Raw genomic sequence first — 17,982 nt, forward strand, 5'->3', positions numbered from 1 at the left:
ATCCCCAACCCTTATACTTCATCTTTATCACATGTATCCAACACAACGGTTTCATTCACACATCTAGGACTTCTTAATGGCACTGAACTGTCTATTACATCATGTTCCACAAAGATTTCACCCTCAACCTCATTGGCACAAGAATATGCAGCCAAATCGTAACAATCATCATCTCTCCTAATCTGGAAAAAGTTCGGATCAATTTCAATAACCTTAGTCCATGGCCTATATGCCCTTTCATTGTAACCCCACCCATTCAACATATTCTTAACGATATCCATTGTAAACTTATCAATGTGAATGTTACTAACTAATGTCGTCACACCTCCCCTTTAAATCATAACCTCATCATTCATGCTCACAAATTCCCCTCCATAATGGAAAACATCACTGAATAATTGCTTATTCTAAAATTTTTAAAGAAAAGACGGATTAAGACCTAACCTTCGATGACTATTTGTTGCCTGGAAAGAAACGGTTAAAAAAACAAACCTTTCGAGCTTCAGATACTTCTTCTTCTTCATGAATGTCCGGTTTAACTGCTTTTGTATCTTCGTTTGCTTGCTTTGCTACCTTCGGTTTCTTAGACTGGCTTGACTGCGCCGTCTTCTTCGTCTTCTTTCCCATTTTCAAGTTTCTATTTTCTCTGCAAATAAACCCTAGTTTTTCCAGGGGGTGAACTGAGAAAATGTAATAAACTAATGCCTTTTATAATCAGATAATGGGGCAACCAATTAAAACCAACGTGGCAACTAAACTTGACACATAGGATGGTAACTTGTTATCTTAGGTAAAAACATGGATCAAGGTGTAGAGTGATGGCATATTAATTTGGTAAGGGTTGCGCAATAAAAAAATATATTTTAAGGGGGGCAAAACCAAAACACGCTTAATTGGCAGGAGGTATAATGTATTTAACCCTTAAATTAATGTTTTTATAGACATAAAAACTAAAAGATCAATTATACTAAAAGTTTGTTTGCATTTGAATTATTTGAGCTTACTTAGTAACATAAGTTTTGTGAGACTATTTACTTATGAAAAACAAATTATGACATTGTTCATAATGAGTTTTCATCATATTTTCATAAGTTCTTCAAGATAATTAAGTTTTATTTTTGTAATTTAATTCAAAATATAAAATATAATATAATAATAAAAAATTATCTATGTTTATTTTGATAGGCCGGTTTGATAGGCTTAAAAGTTTTTTTTATGGCCTGTGATCTAGCTTTTTGAGCTAAATATGCTTATAAAAAAAGCAGAGACCTTTTCTATTTAAAAAAAAAAAACGACCTAGCTTGGACTTGTGTAGATTAAGTTGTATGCCCCTAACCTATTCTCACTCTTAGCAACAATGAATGAATATGTGGTTTTGTTAAATTTGCTAGTCATGGAAATGCATATTTAGTGGAGTTATGGGAAGTGGCCACTAATCTATTGCAAACGATGAAGGATGTATGTGAAAATGAGGAACTTTCATCGTGTAGAGTTACATGTGGACTCTTTGGTGGTTGTCAAAGTTATAACATCCAATCGCATTGGAAGTATTGGTAGTAAGTCTTGTTGAAAAAATTCGATGGTTAATAGATTTGGATGGCAAGATGTTGGTTCATCATACTTACCATGAAGCAAACTAATATACTGATGCTTTAATCAATATTGAGTATAATATGGATGATGGTTGGGTTTATTTTGATGTTTATCCACCATTTATTTTTAGTGAATGTTTGAGGATCACTATCCAAATAATGATTTCATTGTAAATTGTAATTGTTTCCTCTTTGATTTTCGACCCTCTTTTTTACATAATAAAAAATAAAAAATAACATGATTAATAAATGAATCAAAATTATATAAAAAGAATTTCAAAAATTCAAAATTTAAAAAATAATTGGTGAATGTGATTCACGTATGTTATTCCCACAAGTGTATAATATGATGAAACTAAGAATTAAGTTCAACTTTTTTATTACCAAAAAAAAAAAATCTATTTTCACGTGTCAGATGACTCACATCACATGGTGCCGCCTTAAGAATGTACTACTGTTTTTCCCAAATCCGAACTAGGATTTCCCCTCACGTTCACACTTTTGACTAAAATATTACTAAATATATTCCCAAAAAAAAAATAAAACAAAAAAAACCCACCATATATACCCAACAACACACACATGTTTCCTTCCCTCTAACTCTTCTTCTTCCTTTCCTTGTACGGTCACTTGACATGTTCCAAACCATGTCCGATCCACCAAATGATTTTTTCCAATTCTACCACCAAAGTTTCCCAAACCAACCCCCTCCTAACTTCACCACTATTACTACCAACACCACCCCCGCTACAACCTTACCCCCGCCGGAGACCATAAACCCAACCTCACCAACATCCGCCACAAACTTAGGCCCAGACGGCCGTGTCTCAAAGCCCATCCGAAGAAGATCACGCGCCTCAAGACGAACTCCCACCACCTTACTAAACACAGACACCACCAATTTCCGTGCCATGGTGCAACAGTTCACCGGAGGCCCGATTGCACCGTTTGCAGCATCAGCATCTTCAGCATCTACGAATTTCTCAACTCTGGCAGGCCTTGGTCTTGGCCCCGGCCCACGGGCTTCTTCCCACCCTATGAATCATCAAACAATGATGTCTCATCATCCTCTCTACCAACATCCTCAACAGCTTCAACAATATCAACATCACTACAACAACAACAACAACAACATGTATAGTGGCACTGGCAACGTAGGAGGAGATGAGAGCCTGTTTTTTCAGAGACTTATAAGCAACCCAAGACCTTCAAACAATGATAGTAATATTAATAATGCTGATATTCATGGAGGAGGAGGAGAAGGAGGTTTTTTCCCAAACACTTCTTCTTGAGAATCGATTATCAGAATCGATTATTCCGGTAGGAAAAGAGATAGTGGTTTTCTTTTCTTTGGTTTTCGTTGGTCGCATGGGGTGGCGGAGGCATGAAAGCGACGTAAATTAAAGCAGACAAATTAGGTTGCTAATTTGGCCTAAATTGTTGACCAACCATTTTATTTTATTTCTACAATATTTAATATTTGTTTTTTTTATTATTATTATTGTAACTATAGTTACTATTACTATTACTATTTTCATTTTTAACTTTTGTAATAATAACTTTTGGGATTTTTTTGGTGGGCACTAGGCTATGCTTCTTCTAAATCTCTTTGCTTGGCGTTGCAAACACGTTTGTTTATTTATTTATTATTACTTTTTTTTGGTGTTGTCAAGCACTTGATTTGTGGACTAGTATTATTTATTTATTATAATGTGCTGACTTTTCCTAATTCCATGAATAATGACCACGCTATATTTTGTTTGATGATGATGGTGGTGGTAATAATACAATTGGGACCCTTTTTTCTCGAAAGAGTTAGCCATCAATGAAAAGTCGTATCTTAGTAGTACTATATAGATACATTAAATAATGTTACTTTAGCAGTTGGAAATGTGGAATTTGTATGCTTTGCTTACCAAATTCCATTGACGTAGGTGAGTGACTGATCGCATAGCAAGTAGGAGTACTAATTAAATGTTTCACTAAACTTTTACATTAACTTTATTCGGTTGTTATTCGGTTTTTAATCCAGAAAGTATCTCAAGATAAGAGAAAATGCTAGCAACACTCTCTTTTTAATATATTTTTTAACACTCATTTTCTTATTTGTTGAAACATGTGGGTCTTATCACTTTATATGAAATTCATTTCTAAAGTGAAAGACTCACACATGTTTCAACCAATAAAAAAGTGAGTGTTGGAGAGAGTGTTAAAAATAAAGTGTTGCTAACACTCCTCAGATAATGTCTAGAGTCGATTGGACATAAATGCAAATTTTAAGAGTTTATCATTATACTTTTTAAGTCTATTTTGGACCGTCTCCAAAATCCATGAACAAAATTCAATAATTATTGTCACATAAAAAAAGGCATGAAACATGTGGACGATCATACACGCGTCACATTTTTTATTGTTAGATCTAATTGAACGATAACTTGCATAAAACATTGAGTTATACGAGATTGGTTTTAATTGTGCATACTATATAAGGATTAGTTTGTGTCATTTCATGAATTTAATTTATTTTCACTCTCAAACTATTTTTCACTCTGTCACAGACTTAGGCGTTGGAGTGTTAATCTTGAAGGTCTACACTTTTTCACTACACCAAGAGTCTAATCCAACATGTATGAGCTCTATTTCATCACTTCATCACTTATCTGTAGTTTCCTAAGTGGAATAGTGGCGATGTGTGTGGATAACAATTGTTGATTCCTGTCATCTTTCCATGAAAAAACCATCATCTCTTCATCAAAGCTTCATATACTTATCTTTTTCTCATGAAGCACTGAGCTCTTTCTCGAACATATCGCATATGGAGCTCGCAAAACTATGGTGATATAGAAGATTATTTGATTCATCACTCAATGTCACGCTGCTATTACTACCATTGAAACTAACAAAGCTCCACATCCTCCTCTAGTAGAAGATGATCAAATTCTAGTCATATCTTTGTCTGTTCCTACATAATAAGATTTTGTTCCTCTGAGAGTTAATCAGGGATCCTTCCAAGCCCACAGGTTTTTCCAACCTTTGGAACAAATTTGCCAAGGCTTACCTTTAAAGCAACCTCTACCGCAACCGCTAATGCCTAAAAAAGAGATTCTCCCAGATCTTTAGCAGTTACAAGCTAACCTAGGCGTGCAAGGAGTTGTTGATCTTCTGAACGCTGTCAATAACTTAGTATAACAACAAAACTTCCAATCCCTAAACATGATAATTAGGATTCAAGAGAACATGCAGTACGCACCTCTAAGAGCTAGCACCATGTGGGAGGCAAATTTGCGCAACAACCAAGGATTCATACAACAAGAAACTCCACTAGGCGCAACCTCACAACATATGGGGATCCTTGAGATCGTTTTCCTCTCCGCTCACCACCGCACCACTCTCGAAGAGGAGAGAGGCACAAGTTAGATACTCGAGCACAAGTGTAAAACATGCATATGCCCCTTAAGTTTCAACAAACAAAGCAACAAGCAATTCTGAAACATGCAATTTCGAGTAAATATAATAAACTCGATAATAATATATCAAAAACAAAATTTATTGGAAAAATACATTCTCAAGATCACCACCCTTATCAAGAAAATACCTTGGATCACCTCAAAGTTTCCTTACACTACAACAAAAATTATAAAATTGAACCATAAAAATGAATGAACCCAGTCATCACTAACAATATAACGAATAATAATCAAAATCAAATGAAATTTTGAGTAATAAATCAAATAAATTCGATGATTACATATCATATTGAAAAATACCTTTTCATAACCCCCATTTAAAATTGCCATACAATGCAATAACACAAAGAAAAAAAATAGTGTATCATGGTCCAAGATCAAAGAGAACCCTGCAATAAAAAAAACACATAGTACAACTTTTTTTACAAACACTAATTATACTTTACTTCTCAAGTCTCGCCTACCTTTTAAATCAGTAAACCTACATAATAATACATGACCAAATTTATTAACAAATGGGGGAAGCAACATACAAAAAGTGATATTAGAATATATTACAAAATCAATTTAACTAACACAAAAATATAATTTACCTTTTGATTAATACTACAAAAAGTACATTTCATAATGCCGTTTCACCTCGCCCAAAGGATCCACCATGGTAGAATCTATTCAATTAGGCGATTTTCTTTTATTTTTTATTTTTAAGCCACTTTTCACCAGTTAGAACTTTCAATCGTGGTGAAAAACGCCGCTTATTCAAATCCTAGCACCTACGGTTTTATTTTTTTATTTATTTTTAAGCCATTTTTTATCACGGTTGAAAGTTTCAATCGTGGTGAAAAGTGCCGCATGGTCAATGAGTTCGAATCTTGTTGTTGTTCTATTGATGCTTTTATTTTATTTTATCAAAAGACATACTACAACGGTTGTTTAATACAACCGTGATTGTATGTAGCGAGTTATCCAGTTTTCTGATATATATATATATATATATATATATATATATATATATATATATATATATATATATATATATATATAACTCTCTATGTTCATTCTTTTTGCCCTAGACAAAGTTAGACGAACTTCATCTTCTACCTCCAAACGCCATCTTATATTTACGAGACTCTATTTCTCTATTAAACTAAGCTCGAAAACATCATTTCTTCCATGAACAAAACTCAAAAACATCATTTTTAATTAACAAATTTCAGAACGCCGTCATTTCTTCTCCAACTTGAATGAGACAAGGAAAACATGGATTCAAGTTAGCAATGTTGGTTGTTGTTGCGTTAGGTAAAATATTTAATGTTGTTGTTGTTGTTGAGATTTAATGTTTTACCATTTTATTTATTTTGTTGTTGTTGTTGTTGTTGAGATTTAATGTTTAACAATTTAATTGATTTTGCTGTTGTTGTTGTTGTTGTTGTTGTTGTTTTTATTGTTGTTATTGTTGTTGTTGTTGTTGTTGTTCTTTTTATTGTTGTTGTTGTTGTTATTGTTCTTGTTATTCTTTTTGTTGTTCTTTTTGTTGTTCTTGTTGTTCTTATTGTTGTTCTTGTTGTTGTCGTTCTTATTGTTTTTCTTGTTAGTGTTCTTGTTCTACTACTACATTTTTTAATTTTAGTAAAAGACATATAACAACGATTGTTTAATACAACTGTTGTTGTATGTAACGCGCTATCCAATTTACTACAACGAGCAATAGATCGTGATTGTAAATAACTCACTTACAACTACACGCTAAGTTACAACGGACCGTCAACCGTGATTATAGGTCTTTCACAATGGTTGTTATATGTATTTTTCATAGTAGTAGATTCTCAACAACCCTATAAACAAGTAGAAACCTACAAAAATAATGCAACCAATTCAATTAATAAATGAAAGGCAAGAGAAAATATAGCATTCAAATATGCTACAAATTCAAATTATTTAGCAGAAAGTATATTTTACCTCTTAAATCTCACCAATCCTTTAAAATAATCATTTAAATTAGTAACCCTAAAAATTAAATCAACCTGTTTATTAAAAATAAAATCATTTGAAATCCCAGGCCTAAAAAAATAAAATTTATTCAAAACAGAGAGAGATAAAAAACAAACCCTAACTCAAAATTTTATCATAAGTAAAAACTTAAATATAGAAAAATATCAAAACCCTAATCTAAAGTTCTTCAGTAATTTAGAAATTAATAGAAAGGGTGAAGAAGTATAAGAAATATAACCTCATTCATAGTGAAGAAAAATGAAAAATAGAGAAAAATTACCTCTTGTTCTAAATGGAAAACGAAAAAATTAACATGCAGTTGTTCTACTTCCTTCTTAAACATAAATGAGAAAGGACATAAATTATTTTGAATAGTGAATGAAATATACAACTAATAATAATAGGAAACAAAATGGAGATGACACACTTTGATAGATGGAGAAGATGAATGTGAGATGACTTACACAAAGGAGATGGAATCATGACATGAAGATGGACGAGTTTAACAAAATGGCAGTGCATGATGCTTGGCTAGGGTTATGGTTAGGATGAGAACAAAAGAGTGAAGGAGATGGAATATGAAAAAAGCGAAAAGAGGGTGAGAAAATATCTAACCTAGAGAATTTTCTACCTCGCCAATGCTAAATACTTACATAAATAAAAATTTAATATCATTGGGGTTGATTTGGATACCCGCGAGGATATTTAAATGAATTGAACCCACCCATCTAAGTTGAGTTGAAACTGAGATTTGGTCCCGATGAATCCCTGACCCATTTCAAACCAATTTAATTCAATTTTTCAAATTATGTTACTACAGGTTAGGCAAGTTCATGGTTTATTGTCCCGTCCTAGCCTCCAGAGGTAGACTTCCATCTCTTTTAAATAAGAGTCCTCTCCATGGAGTGACTTTGAGATATTTAGAACAAGGTCAACAACCTGAAAGTGTGTCACCCTTAGATCATGCATGAATTAGCTCACCACAGTGATTTCATATTCCAAATATGTCCTAGTGTGTTCTAAGTAAATCAACTTTCTCACTAACCTATGATACTGGCCCTTACCAACTTTGGAACTTTCCTCTCACAGTTCATGTTATGATTTTGTTCAATAGGAATACTAGTAGGTTTTCATTCAAGTTTTATCATTTCTTGCAAAAGATCAACACATATTTTCGTTGAGACATAAAAATGTTTTATTTGAATGGGCTACCTCAATTCTCCAGAGGTGCTTGAGTTCTCCAAGGTCCTTCATTTAAATCTCAACTGATAATTTCTTTATAAGTATTTAAGTAAAATAATCTCATGTTACAATAATATCATCAACACAAATAAGAAGTACAATCTGATTTCCTCCTTCTGTATGTTTAAAAACAAAGTGTGATCTCCTTGACTTTTCTTATATCCCAAACACAACATTTCCTTTGTGAATCTTCTAAATCGTTCCAAAGGGGACTATTTAGTCCATATAAGTCTTTCTTCAACCGACACACCTTGTTGGCTCCACCCGTGGTACTAAAATCGAGTGGAATCTTCATATACACTTCCTCCTCTAAGGTTCCATGTAAGAACTTATTTTCAAATCCAATTATTGTAATCTCCATCCAGAATAAGCAATAAGAGATAGTAAGATTCGATCAGAATTCATCTTTTCAATTGTTGAAAATGTATCATCATCAATTCTATATGTCTGAGTATAACCTCTTTGCGTTAATCTTGCCTTAATCAAGGGTGTCATATGATTTATACTTTACATTATAGATCCATTTGCATCCAATTGGCTTCTTGCCTCGCTATCTCTCGATAATTTCCCAAGTACCATTATCAATAGCTTTCATTTCCCCACTCATAGCTTGGGTATAATTTTCTATATTCCAATATTTTTTTCCAACCGATGATGGGATTCTCATAAAATCAATAGGTGCAATAAATTTTGATATTGGGTGGAAACATGTTTAGAGGAGACATATTGAGAAATAAAATATCTATACTTTGATGGAAAAGATATTTTATCTTTTATCAAAGTAATTGGTAAATCATTCATATCAATATCACAAGTATTAAAAATTTGAGAATCACCAATATTGAGTATCATTTTTAGTACTTATCTCTAGTTTAGGTGATAGAAGTTGTTTGTGGAAGAGATCAGATTTACTTTTTCTCTGATACATAATAGTTGGTGAAGAAGATGATGGTTTCTGCAAAATAGAATACAATAAAGGAATGAAAATATGACAAGATGTAGACTCATGACTATGAATAGGAGTAGGTTCACTCGCAACATTATTCACTTCATGTGCGAGAAAAAATAGGCCATTTTTCACATACTTTAAGTACATAGTCTTTCACCACATAGTCCTTTACAAGTATAACACCACATAGTCTTTCAAGCACGAGGCTTTATGTAGAAGGCTAAGTGTTTTTAGATAGCAACTTATAGGAGTATCTCAAGAACCTGCATTTCCTTTAGCAAGGCCTAAGTTATGTTGAGAAATATAAGTTCTTTAGTAGCAGTGTAACCTGGCTAAAGAGACATTAAGTCGCTCAGGTACAATAATAAATTGACCTCTCGAGCAAGACTTATATCAAATCACACATGTGTGATTCCAATCATACAACCTTGCACCCTTGATTCAAGTGTTATAGCTTATGATTCAAGCAATACTTGTGATTTTGACATAAAACTAATTGCTAGGCTTGAAAGAAGACATAAACATGAACTTTCATTAACTATGTTAATACCTCAAGAGGTTTCTCAAAGGTACATGAATGTAAATAGTTGAAGCGAATGAATACGAATACAACATGTTATTCCAAGTGAATTACAATAGCAATGCTACAACAATAATATAGATAAATTCACATAATGAGTAGGAGACGAACAAGAGATAAATTAAAAAATATATTGTACACATAAATTGGCAAACAATCAAAACTAAAAAGTGACACCGATGGTGACTGCAATTCTGGATGAACAATGCCCCAAATTTCAAACTACCCGCAACTAAGATGAAAACTAAATAAATTGTAATGACGTCAGCTAGGGTTTAAGCTGAAGATAGAGCCCTAAAATAGGGAGTTTTGGTACCATGTAGAAAAATTATTTTAATATATTTCAAAGTTATGATTTTTATTTAAAAAATCCTACCTTAAATAGAGATAAACCTAAATCTTATGAACTTACTTAATTAATCTCATACTAATCAAATAAAATTACTATAAATATTACTATTTACAATCTAATATTTACAACAAGAAGGGAAAAAGAAAATGATGGTTGGGGTAAGAACCATCCATAGGTAGATCCTAGATAAAGGAAAGATAGAAGATGAGGAAAGAAACTGTGTATGGAAAAATAAATGTGTTCTCTATTTTTTTTCTAACTCATTTGGACATTTAAATAAATCTGATGGTGTATAAAAGTGATCCACCAATAAATCATTTATTTGATGGCTCACCTTGTATGCCACCTATAAAAAAATAGAATATTACTTTAAGAAAATAACAAGTGAATATGTTGAAATTGAACTAGTGAATATGTTGTTGAAGTATAATTCAAGTCTAGAGAATGTGTGTGGTGTGTATGTGCGTGTGGGCGTGCGTGTTGGGGGGATTGATTGAGCAAGAAAATGAAGGTTATATTTAGTTTCTAATATGTGATATAAATAGTGCAAGCATGTTTGCAAGATGTTTCTAACAATGCATCATATGTGGTAATAATGACAAATCTAGAAAATTGAGAATGCTACATCATCGAAGGAGGCATGGAACATTATTGAGAATGGTCATTTTTGTGATGGAAAATAAAGAAAGATTGCTTACGAACATAGAGAAGAAAATTCAAGTTGTTGCTGATGAACAATTCACAATAGTCTTGTAAGAAATGTAATTAATGAAAAATATGGATAAAAAATCAAGTAGGAATTCTTTTTCATTTTAGTTACTTTAGGGATAAAGAGTTAATACCATGTGGGGAAAGAAGAACTTACAAAAGAAACGCATAGATGTTTTTGTGGGACTTAGGAATTTTCTCGATAGGGAATTAATGCATATACTTTGACGTTGTAGACATACAACATTAGGCCATGTCCTGGACTCATTTTTCACAATATATTGAATCATACTCATACATTAGATGGAGTTATTAAATGGATAGTTGAAAAAGTTGTTGATCCGCTTTATTAAAATCTTTACTTCCAAGTTGTAATTTCTTGTTTCTGACCAAGTGACAACCATCAATTATTTATTATTTCTGCTCATATTCTTTCAACAATTGTTGAGTTCAAAATCATTAATGTTAATATAATTTCTGTGGGATCGATACTTTTCTTATCACTTGCTACTAATATTGACTATGTATAGTTGCACATAGAAAATAGCTAAGAACTATCATGAACATGACTAGATGCAAATTGAAGGAAAATTTTCCACATGTCATTTAGGTTGAAGCTATTACAACTGCATGTTACGTGATCAATAGAAGGCCATCAAAGATATTAGACGTGGTTCCCAAGGTAATATGGTCCGGTCATGTTTCATCTTTCAAGCACATGAGGATCTTTGGATCTTTATGTTTCAAACCTAGCACATACCAAAGAAGGAAGAAACTTGAATATAAGAGTATAGTGGTGGTTCTTATAGGTTACCATAATGCAGGTTCGTAATAGTTATATAACCATATTACCTAGAGAGTTATTGCAACAAGAGATGATGCAATCAATAAGCAATATTAGAATTAGTAGAGTCAAAATGTTAAATAATCTTCGAGTGTTCCATTTGTATTTCATGATTACAAAATGGACATATTGCATTCAAATGCGTCTACAAAGTGAAGTTCCTTTCTGACAAGCCATTGACAAACATATGAAAGAATTGTTGAAAGGTGATTCTTACAAAAGCTTGGCCTCGACTTTATATAAATTTTTGCACTACTTGTAAGAACTGAGATAAACATGATAATGGTAGTTGTGGTTATCTTATCATAAAATTTTGTTCAACTAAATGTCAAGTTTGCATTTTTCAATAGATGTCTTGATGAGGAAGTTTATGTTAAACAACCTCATGTGTTCATTGTGAAGCTTATCAAAGTTGTCTATGGAATGAAAAAAGCTCCAAGATTGTGGAACAAGAGGATTTATGATTTTTAAAGTAGATTGGTTAGTTCGAGTGTACAATTGAACATGGAATATATGTGAAAAGCATAAATCAAGACAATCTCAACATAGTGTGTTTATAGTGAACGATCTACTCATCACGTGAAAAAATCACAATGAGATTGAGAGTCTTAAATTCAACATGAAGACTGAATTTGATATTTGATATGACTGAATTAAGAGGCCTAAGTTACTTTGTTGGTCTTGAATTTGTTGTCTATTCACTAGAGGAAGGTCATAAATAAATCCAACAAACTCAAAATTAAACAAAAATGAAGATGGAAATGTGGTTGATATCACTGTATACAAGCAAAAGTTGGGATACTTAAGATGTGCTTGCAATTCAATACTCATTATATGTCACATGTGGTGTGCAGATTTATACACAATCTAAATTGTCACACTTGCAAGCAGTTAAGAGGATCGTGAGATATCTTATGGGCGCAATAAACCATGGCATTATTTCCTAAACTTGATGATCAGAATGATAAGTTGTTTGGTTTTTGTGACTTATATTAGCGTGGAGACAAAGTGGAAAAAATCACAATAAAAATATATGTACAAGTTATTGAATTCTCCAATTTGATGGTGCTATAAGAAGGAAGCAATAATTGTGATGTCTTCTTATGATATTGAGTATATCTCAGTCACCAATATAGTTTGTCAAGAAGTGTAGCTGTAATCTCTACTGATTGAGATGAAAATAAGCAAATAGAAAGAAATAGAATTAATGGTAAACAAAAAAAAAAAAATCAACAATTAACTCAGTAAAGAATATCCTATTTCATAGAAAGAGCAAACACGTTAAAACTAAGTTTTACTTTTCCCTCCTGAAAAGAGAATTAGGTTGCAGATGTTCTAATCAAACTATTAAAGATGTGTATAGTTCTAACATATAATTCTATTTTTAAGTAGAAGTGCCTATTTCATGTTGGGTCACAATTCAAATAAATTAAAACTTATACTCCATTGTATTTAAACTATACCCATTTTCATTTGAACAACGTATTGATTAAAGTTGAACTCTATTCCAAAATAAAAAAAATTGAACTCGATCATAATAATTGATTAAAAAAATTCAACAGTTATGTTTTATTATTAATAATAGTAATACTTGTAACTATTATCCATTTACTTTAAGTGAGATTTGAATCACATTCTATAAATTATTAAATAAACTATTGTCCATGAACAAACATCTTTTAAACATAAAAAGTTTAATAATTATGCATTTTTTGTATACAAAAACTACATAAGCGGTCAATTATATCATATACTTGTATCATGTCATATTATTATTTACTAAATTATTAAAATTTTCAGCATGAATATCAATACAGCTTTGGTCCTTGAAGCATCATTGTCTGTAAAAAGGGCTATGAAAGTTAGGTAGAGTCTGATAATGGAGCTTGAGTTTTACTCCACATAGATTGCTTGAGATCCTATAAAACTTCGGCCCTCAAATCATGTCGACATAAGTTGTCACCATTAAGTGAATCAGGAAGCTAACCTTAACAGTGTCACAAGTGATTATACTCATCAATTAGCTTAAATAGGTCAATTCAAAGTAGCCCCAAGTCAGGTCTTACTTCAAAGAGGTCTGTTTTATTTCCCCAATATAAAGACCTCAGCCAAGTCTTGGTCCCTAGTTGTAAAGGTTTGACTTCACTTGAAATTCTATTTAAAGTCCATTTTTATATTAATTGAGACCATCAGATGGAAAATAAGTCTACATCTAATTAGGTTATATGCCTAATCCTATCCAAAATAAAGTTATAGGAAAAACACCTAAGTTTTTGTGTAGGCCAACTTGTATACAATTTTAAAAAAAATATATCTAATAAATCCATTTAGCAAAATGGTAAAAACCAGTTTAAAGATTATGAAATATTAAAAAATAAAGTACAAAACATTTCTAATTACCAGCAATCTGAACATTTTCTAATTGTTCCATCAACTTGTTCCATCAAATATTTCCATTAAAGATTAAATCCATTTTGCATAAACTTGTTCCATCAAATATTTCCTTCTAATTACCAGCAATCTGAACATATTCTAATTGTATTCTGCAGCAACCAAATTTAATGCAGACACCACAAACATACTTTGAGCAAAACTCTCCACCTATGTTGTAACATGGCAAAAACCATGCGGCAAGGAATTGCAGATATTCTCGCCCTTCAGGGCCCTATCTCTCAAGTCCCAAGTCAGTGTGGGTGAAAACAAGTAAAATAGAATGAACATTTTTTAGGCTGAAATCTAAATAACAGATGAAAAGGAAAGAACCAAATTTTCACTATCATTAAGTAAATTACATGTCTCTAGTCAGAAACAAAAGTTCAGGGCTGGTATACAAACAACATTTTCATGTAATATCAAGATGTAATGCTGAGAATTTGGACAGCACCAGCAAAACGGAAGGTCCCTTCTGCAACATTGAAGCATGTTTCTTGATACAAGACTAAGCACAGAATTTTGCTGCATAAATCTCATGGGAAGTTGCTAAGCATATTCTGACAAGAATCTAGCAAATCCATTTATGTATGCCTACGTTTTGTTCTTATCTTTCCCACTATTCTGGGGATTAAGCTCATTGTTATCAAAATATTCTTCAAAATACTCTTCCTCACTATCCTCCTCATGATCATCATAATACTCTTCATCCTCGTCATCCGTGCCATTTTGAAGAAATGAATCATCATTTGATTGCTGACCTCTTAAGCTTTCTTGAATTCGATCACAGATGGCAGTTCCCTGACATATATGACAACCAACAGAGAAAAAAGTTTAAAACTAAATACTAATTTTCTTGCATAATAAAAGTCACATAATATTTTTCTGCATAAATTAGCTCACCATCTTATGGCAACCTTCTTCAAACATTTCTAGAAATCCAGCAACCATACGATCAGCATTTTCCACCCACTCATTCCTATGCATACCAGCATTCTTCGCAACAGTTTGGATCTAGAAGAACAACAAAGATGTGTACATCCATCAAAATTTCAATCCACTGCAGGCAATTTTAAAATGTATGGCACCAAAAATTATAGTTGCGAGTGAATGTTCACAGCCATGACTGCTGCAAAAATATTTGACAGCCTTAGATTTTGACAACCTGCTTTCTCAACAAGAATCTCGGTGATTCACTATTGTTTCATCCCCAAATCTTGGCTCCATCTATACTGCCATACATAGTTAAAATTATGGCTACTGTATATGATAGTATTCATGCATCCTACTCCCTCTCTCACCAAGATCTACATTTAGCAGAGTGTCTCCACATCTGTAGTCTGAGTATTTGGGTCATTTAACCAATCTTTTATCTACCCCATAAAATTGTACAACTTATGGGTTGAGAACAAAAAAAGGATCATTTAAATTGTTGAGCATTAACTGTTTCTTAAACAGCAATTGCATGAAAAATACAAATGTAAGTTTGATGACAAGAAAAGCGACACAGAACCTAAGAGTGGAAGAGAACCAGAGTGGTAGTGAGCATCACTTTTACTTCTCTGCCGCGGCTAGAAAAACCGTTTTATAAAACTTTCTTCACGTCACAACAATTTCCCTTGCCCCATCCCCAAATGCATGCACGGTGCAATCTCTAACTTAGTCAAATGACATAGTGTACAATAAATTATAAACCTTTTACACCAACCTTTTCTTGCTGTTCTTTTACTTTCTCTTGCAAAGTTTTCAGTCTCCTATTCACGCGCAATCGCTTTTCCTGTTCATATTAAATACCAACACAATCGAACATGAGCTCCTCCCCAAATGGTAGACAAGACTAAGGGCAATATAAGAGTGAACAATTCAAAGAGATATAGACCAAAATCCCACCTTAACATAGCTCACACCAAGATCTTTTCTTGAGTACCCACGATCCAAGTTACGCAACACATACTGGTTATAGTCTTTGACAATCCTCATTATTATATCTGATGTAGATATACCTTCGGTCCGTTGTGTTTCCTTAAATCTTCCAACTGCCTTAACCTGTATAGAAATCATACAGCCCATCATATATGTAGCAGAAAAAAGTCCCAATGAAATTAAAAAGAAAATTAAAGAAAAAAGATGATGAAAAATTTCTCATTCTTACAAATTCATAAACATCATTTGCAGCACCACTGGTATCAGCATATCTGTCAACATTTCATTGATAATCCAAAGGCATTAGTTATATAATGCATTCAAATGCTTAAACAACAAGCCCATAAGGCAATAACAATAAACAACAACAATTACAACAACCTTATCCCACTAAGTAGAGTCTAGCACATGGTTCAACTTCCACCATAATGCTCTATCCAAGAACATGTCTCTATTCAAATCGTTAATCTCGAGATACTTTTTATAATTTTTCTAGGTCTTTTCATCTACCTCTAGGTGTCTGACTCCTCTCCATCTGATCTACTCTTCTTACCACAGAATTTCTCGGTCTTCTCTCTACATACCCAAACCACTAAGTCTACTTTCCACCATCTTTTCTACTATAGATGTCACCCAATACACTCTAATATTCTAATATTGTTATTTCTAATCTTGTGAAATATTCAACTTTTACCCTTAATTTATTAAATATACTTCTATGAATTATACCTCATATTGATTAAGTGAATAGAAACAAAGGTATAATTCTGAAATGAATAACTAAAACTAAACTAAATTATTTACAACCATATAAATAAAAATACAAATAAATATTAAAAAAATAAAAGAAATGAAATGAAATCTTACGGAAGAGAATCGTGAGCTACAAAATCAATATTGTTTTTGTCAAGAAACTCCTGATTGATAACCCAAGGTGCATCCGGTATCACTTCATCCACCCATCTACTCACCATAAAAAAAACAATTACACATCAATTTCCCTCTCTCACCCTACAATCCACTTAGGGTTACAATAACAAAAAATGCAAACACAAAAACGTATAACATCATACTTGCAGTGACGGAGAGATTCATAACGTTCATCTTCAGTCATAACAGTTTTTCCTTTATACTTATGTGTTACCGCATCGCTGCAGCATCCAACCAGAAGGTACGTGTTCGGAAACCTACAATTACAAAATAAAATTATCATCATATGAATCATGAATTGACGAATGAAGTTGAGATAAAAAAAAAAAAAAAAGGAGAGTACGATTTTTTGGCTTGTTCAAGAGAACGAGCGTGGCCGAAATGGAAGAGATCGTAGATGCCATCGGCGTAGACACGAACGGGGCGGTCTTCCGGCGGAGGGAGATGAGGGATGGTGGAGGATGATGTCATTTTCCGTCTCGATCGATGATTTTGCTCTCTGATTCCTTTCTCTTTTTTAATTTACTAACGCTCACTTGCGATTCCGCGTTAATTCCGCTTTTTCTTTATTTTTTTGAATTTTTTAAAATTTTGCCGTACCTTTTAATTTTTTATTTTTCCGGTCTTAAATTGAATACAAGTTCCTTTCAAAAAAAGTGACAGATACGTTGGCACCCAAGGAAGTTACGTGGTATCACATTCTTCCATTTGGCAGCTGTGTGTGTACTGTGCATTACGTGTGAATATTGTGTTTTTTTTTTTAACTAGTAACAAACCCGTGCATATGCACGGGTGTTCGGTTACGCGAATTTGGATACATCATTTATTTTAAATAAAAATATTAAAAAAGAAAAAAAAATTAGATAAATAATTGATTATTTCATATATAAAAATATTTAGATCAATAATAGATTTTTTCCCGTATACCATTTTTGGATTAAAAATATTTAATCATAAATACCATTTCTCGTAT

At 32.6% G+C, this 17,982-nt stretch overlaps 2 protein-coding genes across 2 annotated transcripts; one reads left to right on the plus strand and one right to left on the minus strand.

Annotated features, from left to right (window-relative positions):
- The first annotated feature begins 2,160 nt into the window (after positions 1-2,160).
- Positions 2,161-3,167, plus strand: LOC131627208 (VQ motif-containing protein 22-like). The gene has a single exon (XM_058898050.1). The coding sequence runs from the start codon at positions 2,228-2,230 to the stop codon at positions 2,882-2,884; it is 657 nt and encodes a 218-aa protein (XP_058754033.1). The 5' UTR covers positions 2,161-2,227; the 3' UTR covers positions 2,885-3,167.
- An 11,313-nt stretch (positions 3,168-14,480) lies between these two features.
- On the minus strand, positions 14,481-17,581 carry LOC131627210 (choline-phosphate cytidylyltransferase 2-like). The gene is made up of 8 exons (XM_058898051.1): positions 17,353-17,581; positions 17,153-17,266; positions 16,947-17,042; positions 16,309-16,351; positions 16,047-16,202; positions 15,865-15,933; positions 15,060-15,170; positions 14,481-14,957 (listed from the first exon to the last, which is right to left on the minus strand). The coding sequence occupies exons 1-8, from the start codon at positions 17,478-17,480 to the stop codon at positions 14,751-14,753; spliced, it is 924 nt and encodes a 307-aa protein (XP_058754034.1). The 5' UTR covers positions 17,481-17,581; the 3' UTR covers positions 14,481-14,750.
- Positions 17,582-17,982: the final 401 nt, after the last annotated feature.

The sequence above is a fragment of the Vicia villosa genome, unplaced genomic scaffold (genome assembly GCF_029867415.1).
Source record: "Vicia villosa cultivar HV-30 ecotype Madison, WI unplaced genomic scaffold, Vvil1.0 ctg.000352F_1_1_1, whole genome shotgun sequence".
Classification (NCBI taxonomy): domain Eukaryota; kingdom Viridiplantae; phylum Streptophyta; class Magnoliopsida; order Fabales; family Fabaceae; genus Vicia; species Vicia villosa.